We start from the raw sequence: 14868 nt of genomic DNA, 5'->3' as shown, positions 1-14868 counted from the left end.
TTGCACTTCTGAATTGTTTTGGCTTCAACAAATATACAAAATATATCACAGAACTAACTCTTTGATGATGAGTTTCACTTTAATCTGCATGGGGCAAACCTTGTCATTAATATTTCTAGCCATCAATAATACATAACATACTGCTAAAAATGCAGCACAACATCAGTAGTTTTCAAAATAAAATGAAGATCACGTCCATAACAGTAAAAAATGGAAATTAAAGAGTACGCTTTTTTGAGTTTATCACACTACCTTCTTCCAGAATAGGTCTCAGCACAACAAAGGGAATCTCCTGCAGTGGTTCCATGTGTTTGTGTCCAGCACTCATAATCTTTATTTGGGGCAAGCAGACAACAAGTGTGCCAGGCATACTGGCCTGTCCATGGTACCAGCTTCGCACAGTCCCAGGAATGTCGCCCGATACAATAGTACTTGGGGAAGGCAGGCTCTCATTCGGAAAGAATACACAACAAGATTGCACTTCAAGCTGAAAAAACAAAGGCAAGAAAGATCTCTCAGAAACAGATCACCATTTCCCCCCCACTGCCCCCTGCTGTGGAGTATTCATCTTGGTACAAAATCTCAGGATACTCATCCACCACAGTTGACTGAATATAGTTTTAGCTTTTAGTTGAATTAAGAGGAAAGATGACACAAAATGTTGGAAAACAATATATTCTTGTAAATTATGATTATGCGATGGGTGGAAAGAAGTGTGATTTTAGTCTATAAATTTGATCAGAAAGGTGCTGCCATATAAACAGAACATACATCTATCCACATTTCAACAGCTTTTTACAAGAAGTGTAACTGAGTCAGAAAATGTTCTCACAATAAAGCTGAGAAAGCCCTCCTCTTTTTGCAGTTCATTAGCTTTTGTTAGCAGTAGCTAAGCCTCTAGAATCAATCAACATTTTATATGCTGTTACTTTCTATAAAGACTTCTATAAAGACCTATTTCAGGGAAAATTTTGTCTTTACAGTCAACAGTAATGAGCATGTACAAAATGTTAATCATCAGGTAATCCTGGAAAAATATAAACTTTAGTGAAAAACTGACTTTAAAATAAATAGATAGGTGCATACATACAAAGAGAAATGAAGACAGTTCACAAAGTTTATACAGCTTTTGTCCCGTTTTCATTTCAAATCACAAGTGGTGCGCATAATTTTATATGAAACGGCACTTTTTTGTTCTTTCTTTTCAAGCAATGCTGTTACTCTGAAACATTTCTGACCATTCTGCCATCTTCTTATGAGCTTCTAGCAGGGCTGAGCGAGCCCAAACCAAGAACTAAACTCATCACGACTTGTTAACTCAGAGGTGGTGTAAACTCCGGCCTGTTAGTCTTCCTTGGCTCTTACGAGTAATATTCTGCACCTGGATATCAAATAGCCCTAACAGCCTCAACCCTTGAACACTTGGTTAAAGAGAACAAGCTATGATTCAGTTCATTTCTTCACATTGTTTGGAAAAGTCTAGTGTACAAAATGTTGGACACAAGATGTTATTTGTAGCTGTGATAAAAGAATATTTGTTTGCTGTAAACTTACGTAACGGAGTATTTCAATCTGACATAATTTAAAGACATCACAAAACTGATAAACAATGTTTGTACTCCATAGCCTCCCCTAAAGGCTAGCAGTCCCTCAAGACCGCAATAGTGATTTGCAATAGAGCTGGAATTCCCCAGCACCATAAGTACTTTGCCAGCCTAGTGAAGAGAACACTGATATTCATCTTTATTTCAGCATTTTTGTGCCTTTTTGCTTAGACAAACTGACAAGAATTCACTGCAGAAAAATACAAGTAGAATTTTGCAAAAATAAATACATTGTTACATGAAGTCTGTGTTTGTTTCTAGTTTTAGAACTGTTTGAGTTGTAAAATGAAGTTAATTATATCTTTGATAAGTAGTTTATTGATCCAAGGTTACAGAGTGTACTTTATTTATACTGGATGAAAAGCAATGGTGTATTGTTACAGATGTAATAGATTTGGATTTTATTTTTTTTAAAACTGGTAAATTAGTCATTGTGTCAATTTGCAAAGATTTGTACAGTGACACATTAGATCATTTTCTGGTCTATTAGTAATAGACTGCAGGTCAAGCCATTGTGGGATAATGATAAATAGATGACAAAAGAACTTATGATCAGTACAACTTTTGTAACTTTTGTTTTATCAGAGCGTTTGCTGAGTAAACAGCGTATAAAAAATCATCCATTCTTCATATATATAACCATGACTAGTAAAGTCAAATGCCGCCTGGATATACAAACCACGTGGTCATAATAATCCAAAAATTGCACCAACTTGGAGAGATACTATACTTCATCACACTACCACCAGCAGGATCTACAAGTGATGCTTTACAAAGAACTTTTGAGAAGAGATCTCAATACTCAGTAAAGTTTTTACACTTAATTTACAGTTTACTACAGCTTTGTACTGAAAATGAGTTGTTCAGATCATTTTTGTTTTATTTTACTTTGCTGCATCAAGAATACAAGGAATACAAGAATACAAGGAATCACAAGTTTCACTCCTTCAAATGGCTGAGGGAAATTCATCTACTTTGCCATTCATTTTCAAACTGAATGGGAGCTGGACCATGAATTTTGGTAGGGCTTACATGACTGCATCAGGCCCTTCATATGTAATACTACAGATTTGCTTACAGGTATGGTTTGCTTACTCGTGTTTCATTTAAAGTTTTTGCAGGAATAAATTAATTTTGCAAAACATCACTGCAGCGTTTCAAAGGCACAGACAATGATCATATGGCAAAATTCTGAATTTCAAAGCAAATCATGCCATTGTTATAATTACATAAGAAATTGCCCACTTGGATGCACAGCAGCCCAGTAAGTATAAAACTGAATTGCACCTGTTGAAATTCACAGAAGCAGATCCTGCTTCCACACACCTATCAATGGAATTTATGTACATGTAGCCGACAGAATCTGGAGCTCTGTGTAATAACGAGTTCCAGTGAAGGAATGGGAGAGTGCACCTAAAAAGATGGAATTATATGTTGGACAAAAGCGAGAATGTGTGCTGCAGATTGCTTCACCAATCGGAAAGTGCTTTAAAATATATGTAATCCAAATTCTTAAAATTAAACTACATCAATAGCATATATTAAAGCTATCATATAAATCTTTTTACACTTTTTAAATAACTGTTAAACTGTGTGTCTAAAATTGTGAATTTAATGTAAAATGTGACTGATTTATGTAACTGAATATAAATCTGCAGCAGTAAATCTTGCATTAATGTAAGGATCTGACAATCCAAGGGAAAGAAAATGAAGTAATCTGCCAGTAAGAAGTCCTCAAGCTGGGGGTCAGATCCTGTTCATGGAAACCATCTGGTTGGGACCCTCCAAGCCACACCAAACACAAATGATCTTTTAAAAAAATATCCTGTTCATTAATGCTTCGCAGCTGCACTGAGTGTTACTTCATTTTTCCATGGCAACATCCTTTCTGTTTCAAGGATCTTATTTCAGTTTTGGTAGCAACGTGTTCTTTTGCCAATACTGAACACATTCATGTGTTAAAGAGAAGGAATTATTACAAATTCTTGAAACAGAATAACCCTCTATTTTCATTTCTATTATGTCAAGGCCCATACATGCTAAGTAACATACACTAATGATAAACCAATGAGGTAAGCAGTGTTTTTGCTTCTACTTTTAAAAAGTTACGCAAACCATATTGCTCTAAGCTTTTAGTAACATACAAGCCTAAGAAAGGGCAATGACTTTAAGACTCCCATATGAAAAAGAAAGGATTAAGTTACTGGAACAAACAGAGTATTTTGGATTTCTATTTTTTAAAAAGAGGTTATTGCTCGATAAAGAGAACAGTGAAATAGAAACTGCAAAAGAATTAGGTCTTAGCAGCTGGGGAGGGCAGGTAGGAGAGACTGCAACAAAACAAGCGACATGCCATAATAATCCTGCACAAGTGCAGGAGGGACAGACTGTACAAGTCTTTACAGCCTTTCACGACAGCGATACCATAAGGAGATCCCCTTCCCTAATCCACATTTTATAGCTATATAAACCAATCGGAGGCATTGAAGATGACCCACAAGGTGACGCTCACATAAAGATGTCTCCTGGGAAGTGGCCTCTCTACGCATTAACCATGATCCATCATACGCTCTTATGCAGAAGGGCTAACATGTTTTTTTGAGAGTTTCAGGTACAGAATGTCATCTCATGACGACTCCCAAAACTGCAAAGATTGTCTCACATAAGAGTTCTGGTGCAGTCATTATTATAAAACCACATCTCAGCTTCTGACATCCAAATTAGCTCTTCCCAATTAGGCCATCCGCAGTTGAGCCAGACACACAAAATTTTTTAGCATTTAAAAAGACAGGCCAAAAATTCATGTTTTGAAGCTAGACAAAAAGTAAAAATTATATAAATGGAAAGCAGAGCACATAAGTAAGAGAACTAGAACAGCAGGCAATCTGTACACAAAAATGAATATAATAAGGATCAGTTGCATCTTCTCTGACTGCTTAAAGAACAGTGTCTCAGCACTATACAGTATTTCTATTCATTTCTAAGAAAACTTGAGTTTTAAAAAGTTTTTATTTAGTTATGGAAAATCTCATTTTTGTCTGTTTGTGGTAAGTGAGTGACTTAAGAAATCATCCTCTCTCATAAGTGCTGAATAACAGCTGATAGCTGTAACTGCTAAGTTACAAGTCACAGAATCTCTTCCTGACCCATGAATAAAGACCACTGTTCAAAGAACAGGAACTCTACAGTCAATTCCATCCTTACATTTCTGTTCTTTCAATCAGTGTTCCACTTTGACTAAAATTTTGTACAAGTTATATGCTTTAAAGAAAATATTATTTTCAATAATTTCAGGAAACAGACTCATTTTTTCAAATAATTTCAGGGATATTTAAAGGCATGTGGAATAACTGGGATAAGTTTTATATGTAATAATTACACTCTTATTTAGTTGGCATTCGTTGCAACATTACTCATTAATTCATTTGCTTTTAATACAGATCCTTCATTGTTCTCACTGGAATTCAGCATTAACAACCAATTAAAAATAATTGTGTTTATACTGCTCCACTATTTTAGCAACTATTAGTATGAAGAACACGTGAAGAGTATTACCCTCCTACACAGTGTAACTGCCAAAAAGACTTCAAGGCTGGATATAAAATCCTACAACAACTAAATAATAAAAACAACTTTTTATAGTGAAGTATGAAAGTCTTTTCACTTAAATACTAATAGCTTACCACAACTCCAGTGCACAAAATCTTCATGCAATGTTCTATCATGAGCAAGCCAGGGCTAGGGCTAAGCAAGTACCAGCTTTGGATCCAAAATAAACTTTCCAGTTACTTTGGTTCCAAACACATTTACTTACTCAAACTTCCACTAAAAGAATAATCCTTTCATGATTTTAAGTTACGAAGTTCTGTTTTATCTGACGACAACTACAGACCTTTCTGTTCTACAATCATTAATAAAAGATCCAGAAACATGAAAATAGCTTTAGAAAAAAACCTTAGAGTCTAAGAGGCTCCAGTATTTAACCAGACAAAATATTTCAGAAATTTGCCTTTTTCATGCCAAGTGATAATAAAATACAGAAAATCTGTATGAATTTTACACACACATATATATATATATATTTAGGTGTTTAATAAAATGCATATTATGTTTAATAAAATAAATACACAGTACTTGAATTGAAAAACAGTCAAAACCCTCATCATCTTATCCTCTATACGTTGCCTTGTACAAATTTCAGCTTTCCCATTTAGGCTGGTATTAAAGGAAAAAAGCTATATATATGCATTTGTGTCTTGAAAATATTTAAATAAAATAGACATAGGGACTACTAGCAATAAGAAAAAGCACAGCAATGATATCTATAAATCCTTTGCAGTTCACCAAGAAGGAGTACTGCATATTTGTTTGGAAGCACATTCTTGGACTTTTCCTGTGGGTGCTTCCTTGGAATCTGTTGAAACTTTTCACAGGTAACACGTAACATCCTTCTGGCAAGACACTGGCATGTACTTTACCAAGTATGATGAAAGCATACCAATGAAACATACCAGAAGCAAGCTGTTCTGTTAATTCATAGAGCCATTTAATGTCAATTTAGATAAAACCTAAAAATAGTTTCATATTTGTAATGATGAAAACTGAAAGAATGAGCACCTTAGCAAAAAACCCTGTAGAAAGTAAACAAATGTAGAAATCTTCTGCCAGTATTAGCTCTGATCCCTGAATGTATTATGTCTGAAGAGCAATATACCTACAAATTACTCTCTGAGAAAATATGTGCCCATCACTGTTAACAGCTTTCACCTCCACAAAATAACCCACTGGTTTGAACACAACCTTTATTTTTTGGGTTGTTTTTTTTGGGTTTTTTTTTTTTCTATTCGGTAACAGGCAACCTTCATTTTTAGCTGGTCAGTACCTTAACTATTCTTTAAAACGAATGGACTGCTGGCTGCTCACATAACAAAGCGTACCTTCAAAAATGTACCAGCAGAATACCTTCGTCCTGATTCCATTTTCCCCATTTATAAGGGATCCAGCTCTTCATCATCCTCATTATTATTTTGACTCAAACTGTGAGCCTCATTTATACAGGGAGTCTCACTGTGCTAGGTACCACCCAGACACATAACAAAAATACACTGCTTCCTCCACACAGTTTACAAATTATCTCTCTTGACTCCCCTTATCTAGCTATTTTAATCTCCAGTGGCAACAACATTAAGAAAGAAAGGAAAACAAGCAAAATACTCAGGAAACAATGATTAAAGAGGCTGGCTGAAATGTAGAGTTATAGAATACATCTCCTCAACTTCAGTATGGTCTGCAATCGAGTTGTAAGTCTGAAGTTTTTGCTCAGGCAAAACTTAAACTTTCAAACTGTCTAGTCTTTTGAACCCAAAGGCCTTTGTGCATGAAGAAGCAGCAAAACAGACACAGGTTCTGAGATGCCCCTGCATATAAATATATGTATTTCTTAGTAGGAAGAAACATGCATTTAACAGTTGCTTTCTGTCACCAATAAGGGGGTTTTGTATTTTTAAAATTTTATTTTAACACAATAGTTTTGCTACTATATGCTGGTGTGCCATAAAATACCAATCTCACAGAATGTACTGTTCAAAAGGCACAGACTATAATAATTCTAAATTAGGGTAATAATTGATATATACACTTGATACATACTTCGAAGATCAGAGTCCTAATTCTAGCATTTCTAAGCCATCTACTATTTGTTCATGCAGTCCTAACAATGGACTTCAGTATGCTGTGGATATCAGATTTTTGTGGATCACATCCATATATACTGCTACATGAAAACACTGTTTTTACTGATCAGCAATCACCATCTAGAGCAGTCTAGGATGAAACTGCCTAATCTGAGCGGTCATCTACTTGTCCTTTATGAAAGAGGTAGATAAGTAAGCAGCTGAGCCACCTGTATAACACCATACTGTATCATACACCCCAAGGAAGTACTTAACATACACACTTTCCTCAAATACTTTTAGAAAGGAAGGTATTCTGCAAATCTAACGATGGGTAAAAAGGTGTATAGCTTACAGGAAAGCATGACAAGAATTTTATCTTCATATGATTTTTTTAAGGCTCTTCCCCTTAGATATAAAAAAATATTTCAAAAACTTAATATTCTAAAACCAAAGCATTCTTTGCTTAATTTACCCAAACCTTGTATTTTATTTTTCATTCTGTAAGACTTTGAAACTACTGAAATAAGACAATAAAACTTTGGAGCTCCTTTAAAAACTCTGTAATAAAAAGCACTGGGATGCATAAAAAGTACCATAAAGTTTGGAAAGACATCGGGTTTTTTCACTTCCTTTTCATCTTACCTGAAGTGTAAGGCACTTAACTGCATTCCACACTATTCCAATAAATTCCTTCATTCTTTCTTCAGGACTTCTGCAGCTTTCAGATGAGTTCAGCATGGTTTTCACAGGAAGTGACAAAGGACGAGATTCTAATGCAAACAAAACTCAGTTACACAATGAATATATAACTAAATAATGTACTTACTGGTAGCAATGAAAAAGATTACTTATTTTAAATTCTAAGAGAGATTTTCTCTCATTGTTATCTCACTGTAGATGTGATAATAGTGCGCCTACTATTAGTTTTAAACTTGGCAATACAACTGTATCAGTTAAGCCTGGTGAGAAACGCAATAAAATGAAATGCTTAAAGTTTTTCAAAACATTAACTGCTAAGAAAGTATTATGAAGAACGCTTGACCTAAGCAAGTTAAGACAGTTTTCAAAGAGTGATAATCTATTCGGTGATGGAATAGCAATCCAAGATGTTTTCACATACATTGCTGCCAGTGTAATCTAAAAAAAAATATTTCAGTTTTCGAAACTCACACAAAAATGAAAGTCAGCCCATATTAAATTAAATCCTTTGATTTGTTTTCTTTAAAAAATTCACCTAAAAATTTGAGTATGCTTCCAAAAAAAGGCAAAAAAATTTCAATCATTTTCTTACTTTGTCAAGCTTAAAGGTATGAAATATTTCAGCGAAATTCAATGTTTTCTAGTAAAAAGAGAAATTTCCTTATTTTTTTAGTTATTTAATAACACAAATATGAAAAGATTTTAGGTAACAGAAGCATTTAATTGAATACGAGCACAACAGAACTTCAAAAGAGGACTAGCAAGGGATCAAGTAGTAACTACCAATTCATTAAAGACTGCATGAGTGGTACACAGCTCCTCCCGTCATTTCTTACAGAATATCATTCCTCTTACGCTTTGGGATGCCCTCCAAAACTATTGTCAGCTTCTTTAATATTTCCAGTTATGGCCTACATGTTGTCAAGCTGACAAAACTGCAGGAATAAATTACAAAATCTTCGTAACTTCATTGTAAACTAAATTGAAATCAGCACAAGTGTGACAATTTATGTCTCCCAATTATACAGCTAGAAGAAATCTGTGGCATACACTACAGAAAAATTCTTAGAACAAAATTATGCTATCAACTGAAATCATGTAAGCAGAAGTATATGCCCTTTGATATGCACCACTGGGTCTTCAGTCAGTTTTTATCATGCAAGGAAACATGCAAAGGTTTAAAAATGAAACATCTGAGAGGTGAATTTCTGCCAAGAATGTGCAATGTTAATGCCACTTGAATAAATTTGTGATGTTTTCCTCATCAAGGCTAGAAAAGACCATATTTGATTAATATTTAGACAAAATCCTTAAAAAATAGTATTTTTAATGATCTGAAAATAAAAGGAAACATCAATTTTATTAAACTGAATGGGAATCAAAGATTCAAAAAGAGAGGTGGTCAAAAGAGTAAAGAGGATTTTTATGGTTGCAGTATAATTAGTCCTCTCAGATATTCCTGGCTCCAAATGTGGATCTATTAGAATGCTAAATAATGAAAACTGGATCATAAGAATGTAAAAAGCATGACATTTCAGGATTGTTTGTTGTCAGCTGTGCTGGAGAGACAAACAAGTAAATTGTTCATATGGAGAAGCAGCATGGAGTAGCTATTTCATAATATTTTCTCATGTGGATGCTTTCATGCCATGCAGTGAGTATTCCATCCACATTATGAATGGATTAAGTTAAAACAAAGACATTCAGTGAGGAATAGCTGTTCTGCTTTAACTTCTTACCCTACCTCAGTTCACACCATCTTCTCTGTGTAGTCAGGCCCTACACTACACACATTACAAGATAACAATTAGGTACAGCTTGAGTATCAAGAAATATTAAAATAAAAGAGTTATTGGAGCACTGTACTCCAGAATACAAGTGTGGATAGGGGTGAGAAAAGTATACAAAGTCACTGTGAAACACTGGAAATCTCACAGGCAGGAATGCTTCAGGTCAGGATGAACAGATGAATACAATGTAAACTCATATATTCTACAGCAGAATCAGCAGGGAATATCAACATCCTACATCATTTAATAAGTGCATTCCTTGTGAGTGGGATCTAAAGCTAGGTTTTGTTCCAGTCTCCCACATTTTGTGTGCCGGGAAATACACACTCTGCTAATTCTCTCTCAGTTAAGGGAATCAACTTTCTAATGCCATAAACAACTATCTGTGAATTAAAAATAACAGCTGTCCAAAGCACTACTTGTTTCTCTCCATATATACACAATTACAACCCGCAAGGCTGGTTCAAATTCCAGGAATATCCATCACAGACAACAGCTTCACCTTAACACACATACTCAACCAAAAGACCAAAAGAAAAAAAAAAAAATGGCAAGCTTTGAAACCCAACAAACAGATAAGGAACCAGTCAACCAGAAATCATGGAAAGTAGAGAAGTACTAAGAAGTGTTTCAGAGTGGAAAGAAGGAACAAGCACAAAAAAAAAAAGTGAACTCCTGAAAATAAAAGAAAAATTACATCCTCTGTTTGTTTTTTTTTCCTGTACTGGTAAGTCCCACAGTTTTGTCTGAAGGGATGCTGGGACACAATGTCTTAATTCCTCATCAGCAAGGCCATCAGTAGATGGCAGTTGCTAAGAGACCGTAGCAGTCCGCTGCAGCTATCGTGTGTTTGGCTAGTCCTCTATAGTAGACATGTAGACTGGATCAGCTCCATCTGTCTCGGTATGAAGGTTAATCTCCTAAAACAATTATGCTACTCAGCTACTACTGAACTGAAAACCTAGGAACATTTCCTGGCACTGCAATCAGCCTTGTGTGGAAGCCAGGAGCCAGTCAACAATAGCGAGATAGAAAATATGATTTGTATGAAACACAAACTGATGAGGAAAAAAAATACGGAGGGAGGCTGCCTTCAGGTTACACAAGTGGAGTTTTTAAGAAAATCAGTGTACAGGAACATAAAACATCCCTACTCTCATCTTTTAGTCCCACATTATATATTTTACAAAAATACCGATTACACACTAAAACCATTTAAATCAACTATCAATCACTCAAAGGCTGCCACCCTCACCATCAATTTCAGAACACACACTGGTAACGTACAGAGTTTTTAAAAAGGACTGATCAGATCAATCAGGATTAACTACCAGAAACAGCCTTTTTCAGAATTCATTTCACAATATATGGTCAAAGTATAAAGCGAGTTCCAAGTGGCAATCCCGCAAAATTAATCTTAATTATACTCTCTTTGTAGAAGACACCACTAAGCATAACTTACAGGTAAGAATTCTAGACAGAGGTGTCTTTCTTATATAGACATATACCTCCTTTATGTTTTTTAGCCCACTGAGAACTGGCTGCTTTAGAAGTCTGATCCATAAAGTATATAAAAGTTTTTAAAATAAAAAGACCTTTAGGGAAAATGGTTCTGTTCTCTCCTATTAATATTCAGTGACCTAAGAAATATGGAAAGGAAAATAGAACTTCTCAAGTGTGAAGATTTGGGGCAAATAGACATTTCCTCAAATAAATCAAAGCACGAAAGACCACAGATCAAATTTTTCCACTACTGGATTGAGGACTAGTGATAACCTGTACTCACCACTGGCCTCACGCTTTCAGTTCCTCCTCTCTCCATACAGCTAGCAATTGAACTAAAGGGAGGTAAAATACAATGCTAATGCCTTATTCCTAATTTTTATGTGCTACAGATCTATCATGACTCGTCCCTCTGGCACAAAATGATGCATTTCTCCTGGCCCACTGCATGCCTCAGACACTCACGCATTAAGAGGGCAGCAGCTTCTTTCTGGTTGGAAAAGGTTATCCTGCTGCTGGAAAACCTGTCATTTCAGTGATCCCCAAAAGTTCAGAGGGCTCCTGCTGCAAGACAAGGTTCACAGACAAACAGCCATGCAGCAGCCTGCAGCAGCACACTCTCTCCACCATTCCATCATATGACGGTACTCAAAATGCATCTGTCATATGACCTCAACAAGCTGGGCAAGCTTTCCTTCCCACATCACATCATCTGTCTGTCATATAGCTTCTCACACATCAGAACTGAGTTAAGCTGAGAAAAATCCTATTGCAAACTAATCATAGTTACTAAGAGGCTGTGACAGCAAAACACATGAACATTAATAGTATTTAAAAGAAGAAAGAAATCAAAGGAAAGCATACTGTTATTACGTGGCTCTTTCTGGAAAGATTTTCTTCTCTGCTAAAATTAGAAGTAGTCTCCATAGTGTCAAAAAGCTCATTGGGATTTCTTAATTCTGTTCACGTTTTCATACATTAGATATGGCTTTTTATGAGAAACAAAAACAAAAATACCAAGGTGTCTGCAACAAATGCAAGCCATTAAGGAACTGATCAAGGGGTCTAAGGGATTATAAATGAGATTAAAATGCAGTGGAGGAGAAAATTCAAACTTCAAACAACTCTGAAAAAATCTAAATGGCCTACAGATTATTTCTTTGTGAAAGATTAATTGGTTTCTTCATATGCAAAACAAACCAAAACCTACCCTCCTCTCCCCCTGCAAAAAAAAAGAAAACCAAAAAAACCCAACCAACAAACCCATCACCTACTTAAAACTTACTTGCTCTTTTCTGTAAACCAGCGGGCTTTGGTTTCTATGTATAATAATGTGCAAAAGTAAAAATTCAGTGAAATATTATACAAAAACTTGCTTGTCCTTAGGTTTACATTCCAGTTCTCCTCCTAAGTCTACATACTTTTATGTTTGCAACACAACAGAACTAAATATATATGTTTATATAGAGACATATGAAAGCATTACAACTGATTCACACTTGTGTGTGTGTGTATATGTATATGATGGCCAAAGAAAAATAGAATGCATTTCCATCTAATAATTTGGAATTTTTTCATTTCCAAATGAATCCATGATTTAATATTAGAACATTATACATCTATGAGAAACTGAAAAAACATTGAGGAATATCTTGTTAAAAATACTTCCTCTCTTAATATACTATTATTCCCCACAATCCAATTACAAATAAAAAGTAAATCTAAGTAGCAGGCTCACTGAAACCATTAGGTGAAGCTCAAAGCTGTATTTACCAGTATTTTCAGAACCATCAGTATCCATCAGAATTGTTTCAGAAACATTCACATTTTATTTTTTCAGAATCTTAAGAGAAGTTGTTCCCCTACCCCCCTTCTGGGATGACTGATATTTGAATTATTTATCAAAAAAATAATGAGATATTTTTTCTAAGGATAGACTATGATGATCTGCATGTAAAAAATGTTTGCACTCTTCATGAGGATGCTTGAGAATAAAAGCAGTATGTAAATAACAGCAGGAAGTCCTTATAAGCTTATAAAAATACACAGTATATTTGCCCACATACTGAATAGTGTTGGCATAAATAATTCCTTTACTGGGCATTAAGCATTTTTGCATTCTACTTTATTAACAGCGCAGATAATACATTACTTCTATCAATCAAGACGATAATTGAGCCACACATTCCCTGACAACGAACCAGAGCAAGTCCTTTACACCTAGGGTAACAGCAGCAGAGAGATGTAGTGTCAAACTTTGAATGGTCATTCGGTGAATTAGCAGCAGACTAAGTGTTAAAACATACAGGCTTTTGACTTTTTACTCAACATGCCTTTTTATGGAGTAAACATGTGTCAGTAAACAAAGACAAATGTGATATTAACATTGTTGTGCAAGCAGAAAAGATCTTTCTGTGTGAAAGTGGGGGTTGCCTAGAGAATGACTATGGTCAGCATTTTGTCCCACCATATTCTTAATGATCGCTGCACTGTTTCTGGCAAAAAATACCTATTTAGTTCTGGGAACAAAAATAAAAAAGGACTGACACTTTTGTACAAATCAGTAACAGCCGTTCTCAGGCAAAACTGAGCTACTATATTGGTAATTACAAAAACGTGTTATATGTGCGTTCACATCTAAAGTCCATGCCTGAATTTATCTTAATATCCTTTACCATTAAAAATAAATTTTATACTGTAAAGTAAGAATTTCAGCCTTTGGATTTGCAAAAACTTTTCTAGTAAATGCAGGAGAAATTCTGCCCGGTATTCTGTCTTTTTAAAAATATACTGGAAATTCATTAGTCTTTTAAATATCTAAACATAAACACCCACTGTTTCTCAACTTTGAATTTCTCCACACAGAAAGCATGTTTGATACACTACATTGGCTTTGTGTTACTAATATTTTTGAAATCCACACAATGAACTGAAGAAATCGTGTCATCATAACACTGAAGTCATTTTACTAGCTCTGAAAACTCACAATAATTAATTTTCAATATAGGTATGTGAGTGTCCAGCCATTTAAAAGTTATTTTAAATCATCTGTGCCTGGAAACCTTCCTTTTAAATAATCCTTTCAGGAACTAAACCCCATTTACAAAAATCCTAGTATTTTCAGGCACCCAAGGTAAATGTGTGTCAGATTTAAATTCCTGTACTTTACTTTGCCTATTTAGCATCTATTTAATTTCATTCATCCTCCCAAATAAATCGTCAGTCATACATTTCATGGCAGGCATGAATAAACGATAATCATTCAGTTCATTGAGCAGAAATAGTGACCTACTAATTCAAATACTTCAGATAATCCATTGATTTCTCACCAGCCAGACTCCTCTCACATTTGCCAGTTTTTTTGCATTCCAACAGCTCATTTTAGCAGGAATCTAGTTCAGCATTCTAGTTGTACTTTAGGGAGAAGAAAAAATAATCAGCAAGTGCATCCACTTTTCCTAAGTACAGGTCATATTCTGCCACACTGTACTGTAAGAAAGTTTATTAACTTAAGATGCAACCTCAAATAAAAACACGAACACAGCATCAGTCGTTCTACATAATATAGACGTCTACATTTAAAGCTTCCTCTTTTCT

The 14868-nt window shown here is 35.0% G+C and overlaps 1 protein-coding gene across 7 annotated transcripts in view; it reads right to left on the bottom strand.

Annotated features, from left to right (window-relative positions):
- Positions 1 to 14868, bottom strand: part of VPS13B (vacuolar protein sorting 13 homolog B) — a 477375-nt gene that overhangs the window by 230956 nt on the left and 231551 nt on the right. For all 7 annotated transcript variants that reach the window (XR_005827096.1, XM_040588251.1, XM_040588255.1 and 4 more), the window contains 2 exons: positions 7922 to 8049; positions 253 to 487 (listed from right to left, as the gene is read on the bottom strand). Coding sequence is in view for 6 of the 7 variants with exons in the window: in XM_040588251.1 (XP_040444185.1) it covers positions 253 to 487; positions 7922 to 8049 (363 nt within the window). In the remaining variant the exon portion in view is untranslated. The remainder of the gene's footprint in view (positions 1 to 252; positions 488 to 7921; positions 8050 to 14868) is intronic.

Source organism: Falco naumanni, chromosome 3 (assembly GCF_017639655.2).
Source record: "Falco naumanni isolate bFalNau1 chromosome 3, bFalNau1.pat, whole genome shotgun sequence".
Taxonomy (NCBI): Eukaryota; Metazoa; Chordata; class Aves; order Falconiformes; family Falconidae; genus Falco; species Falco naumanni.
The sequence above is the reverse complement of the archived record's forward strand: the minus strand, read 5'-3'. Positions and strand labels throughout refer to the sequence as shown.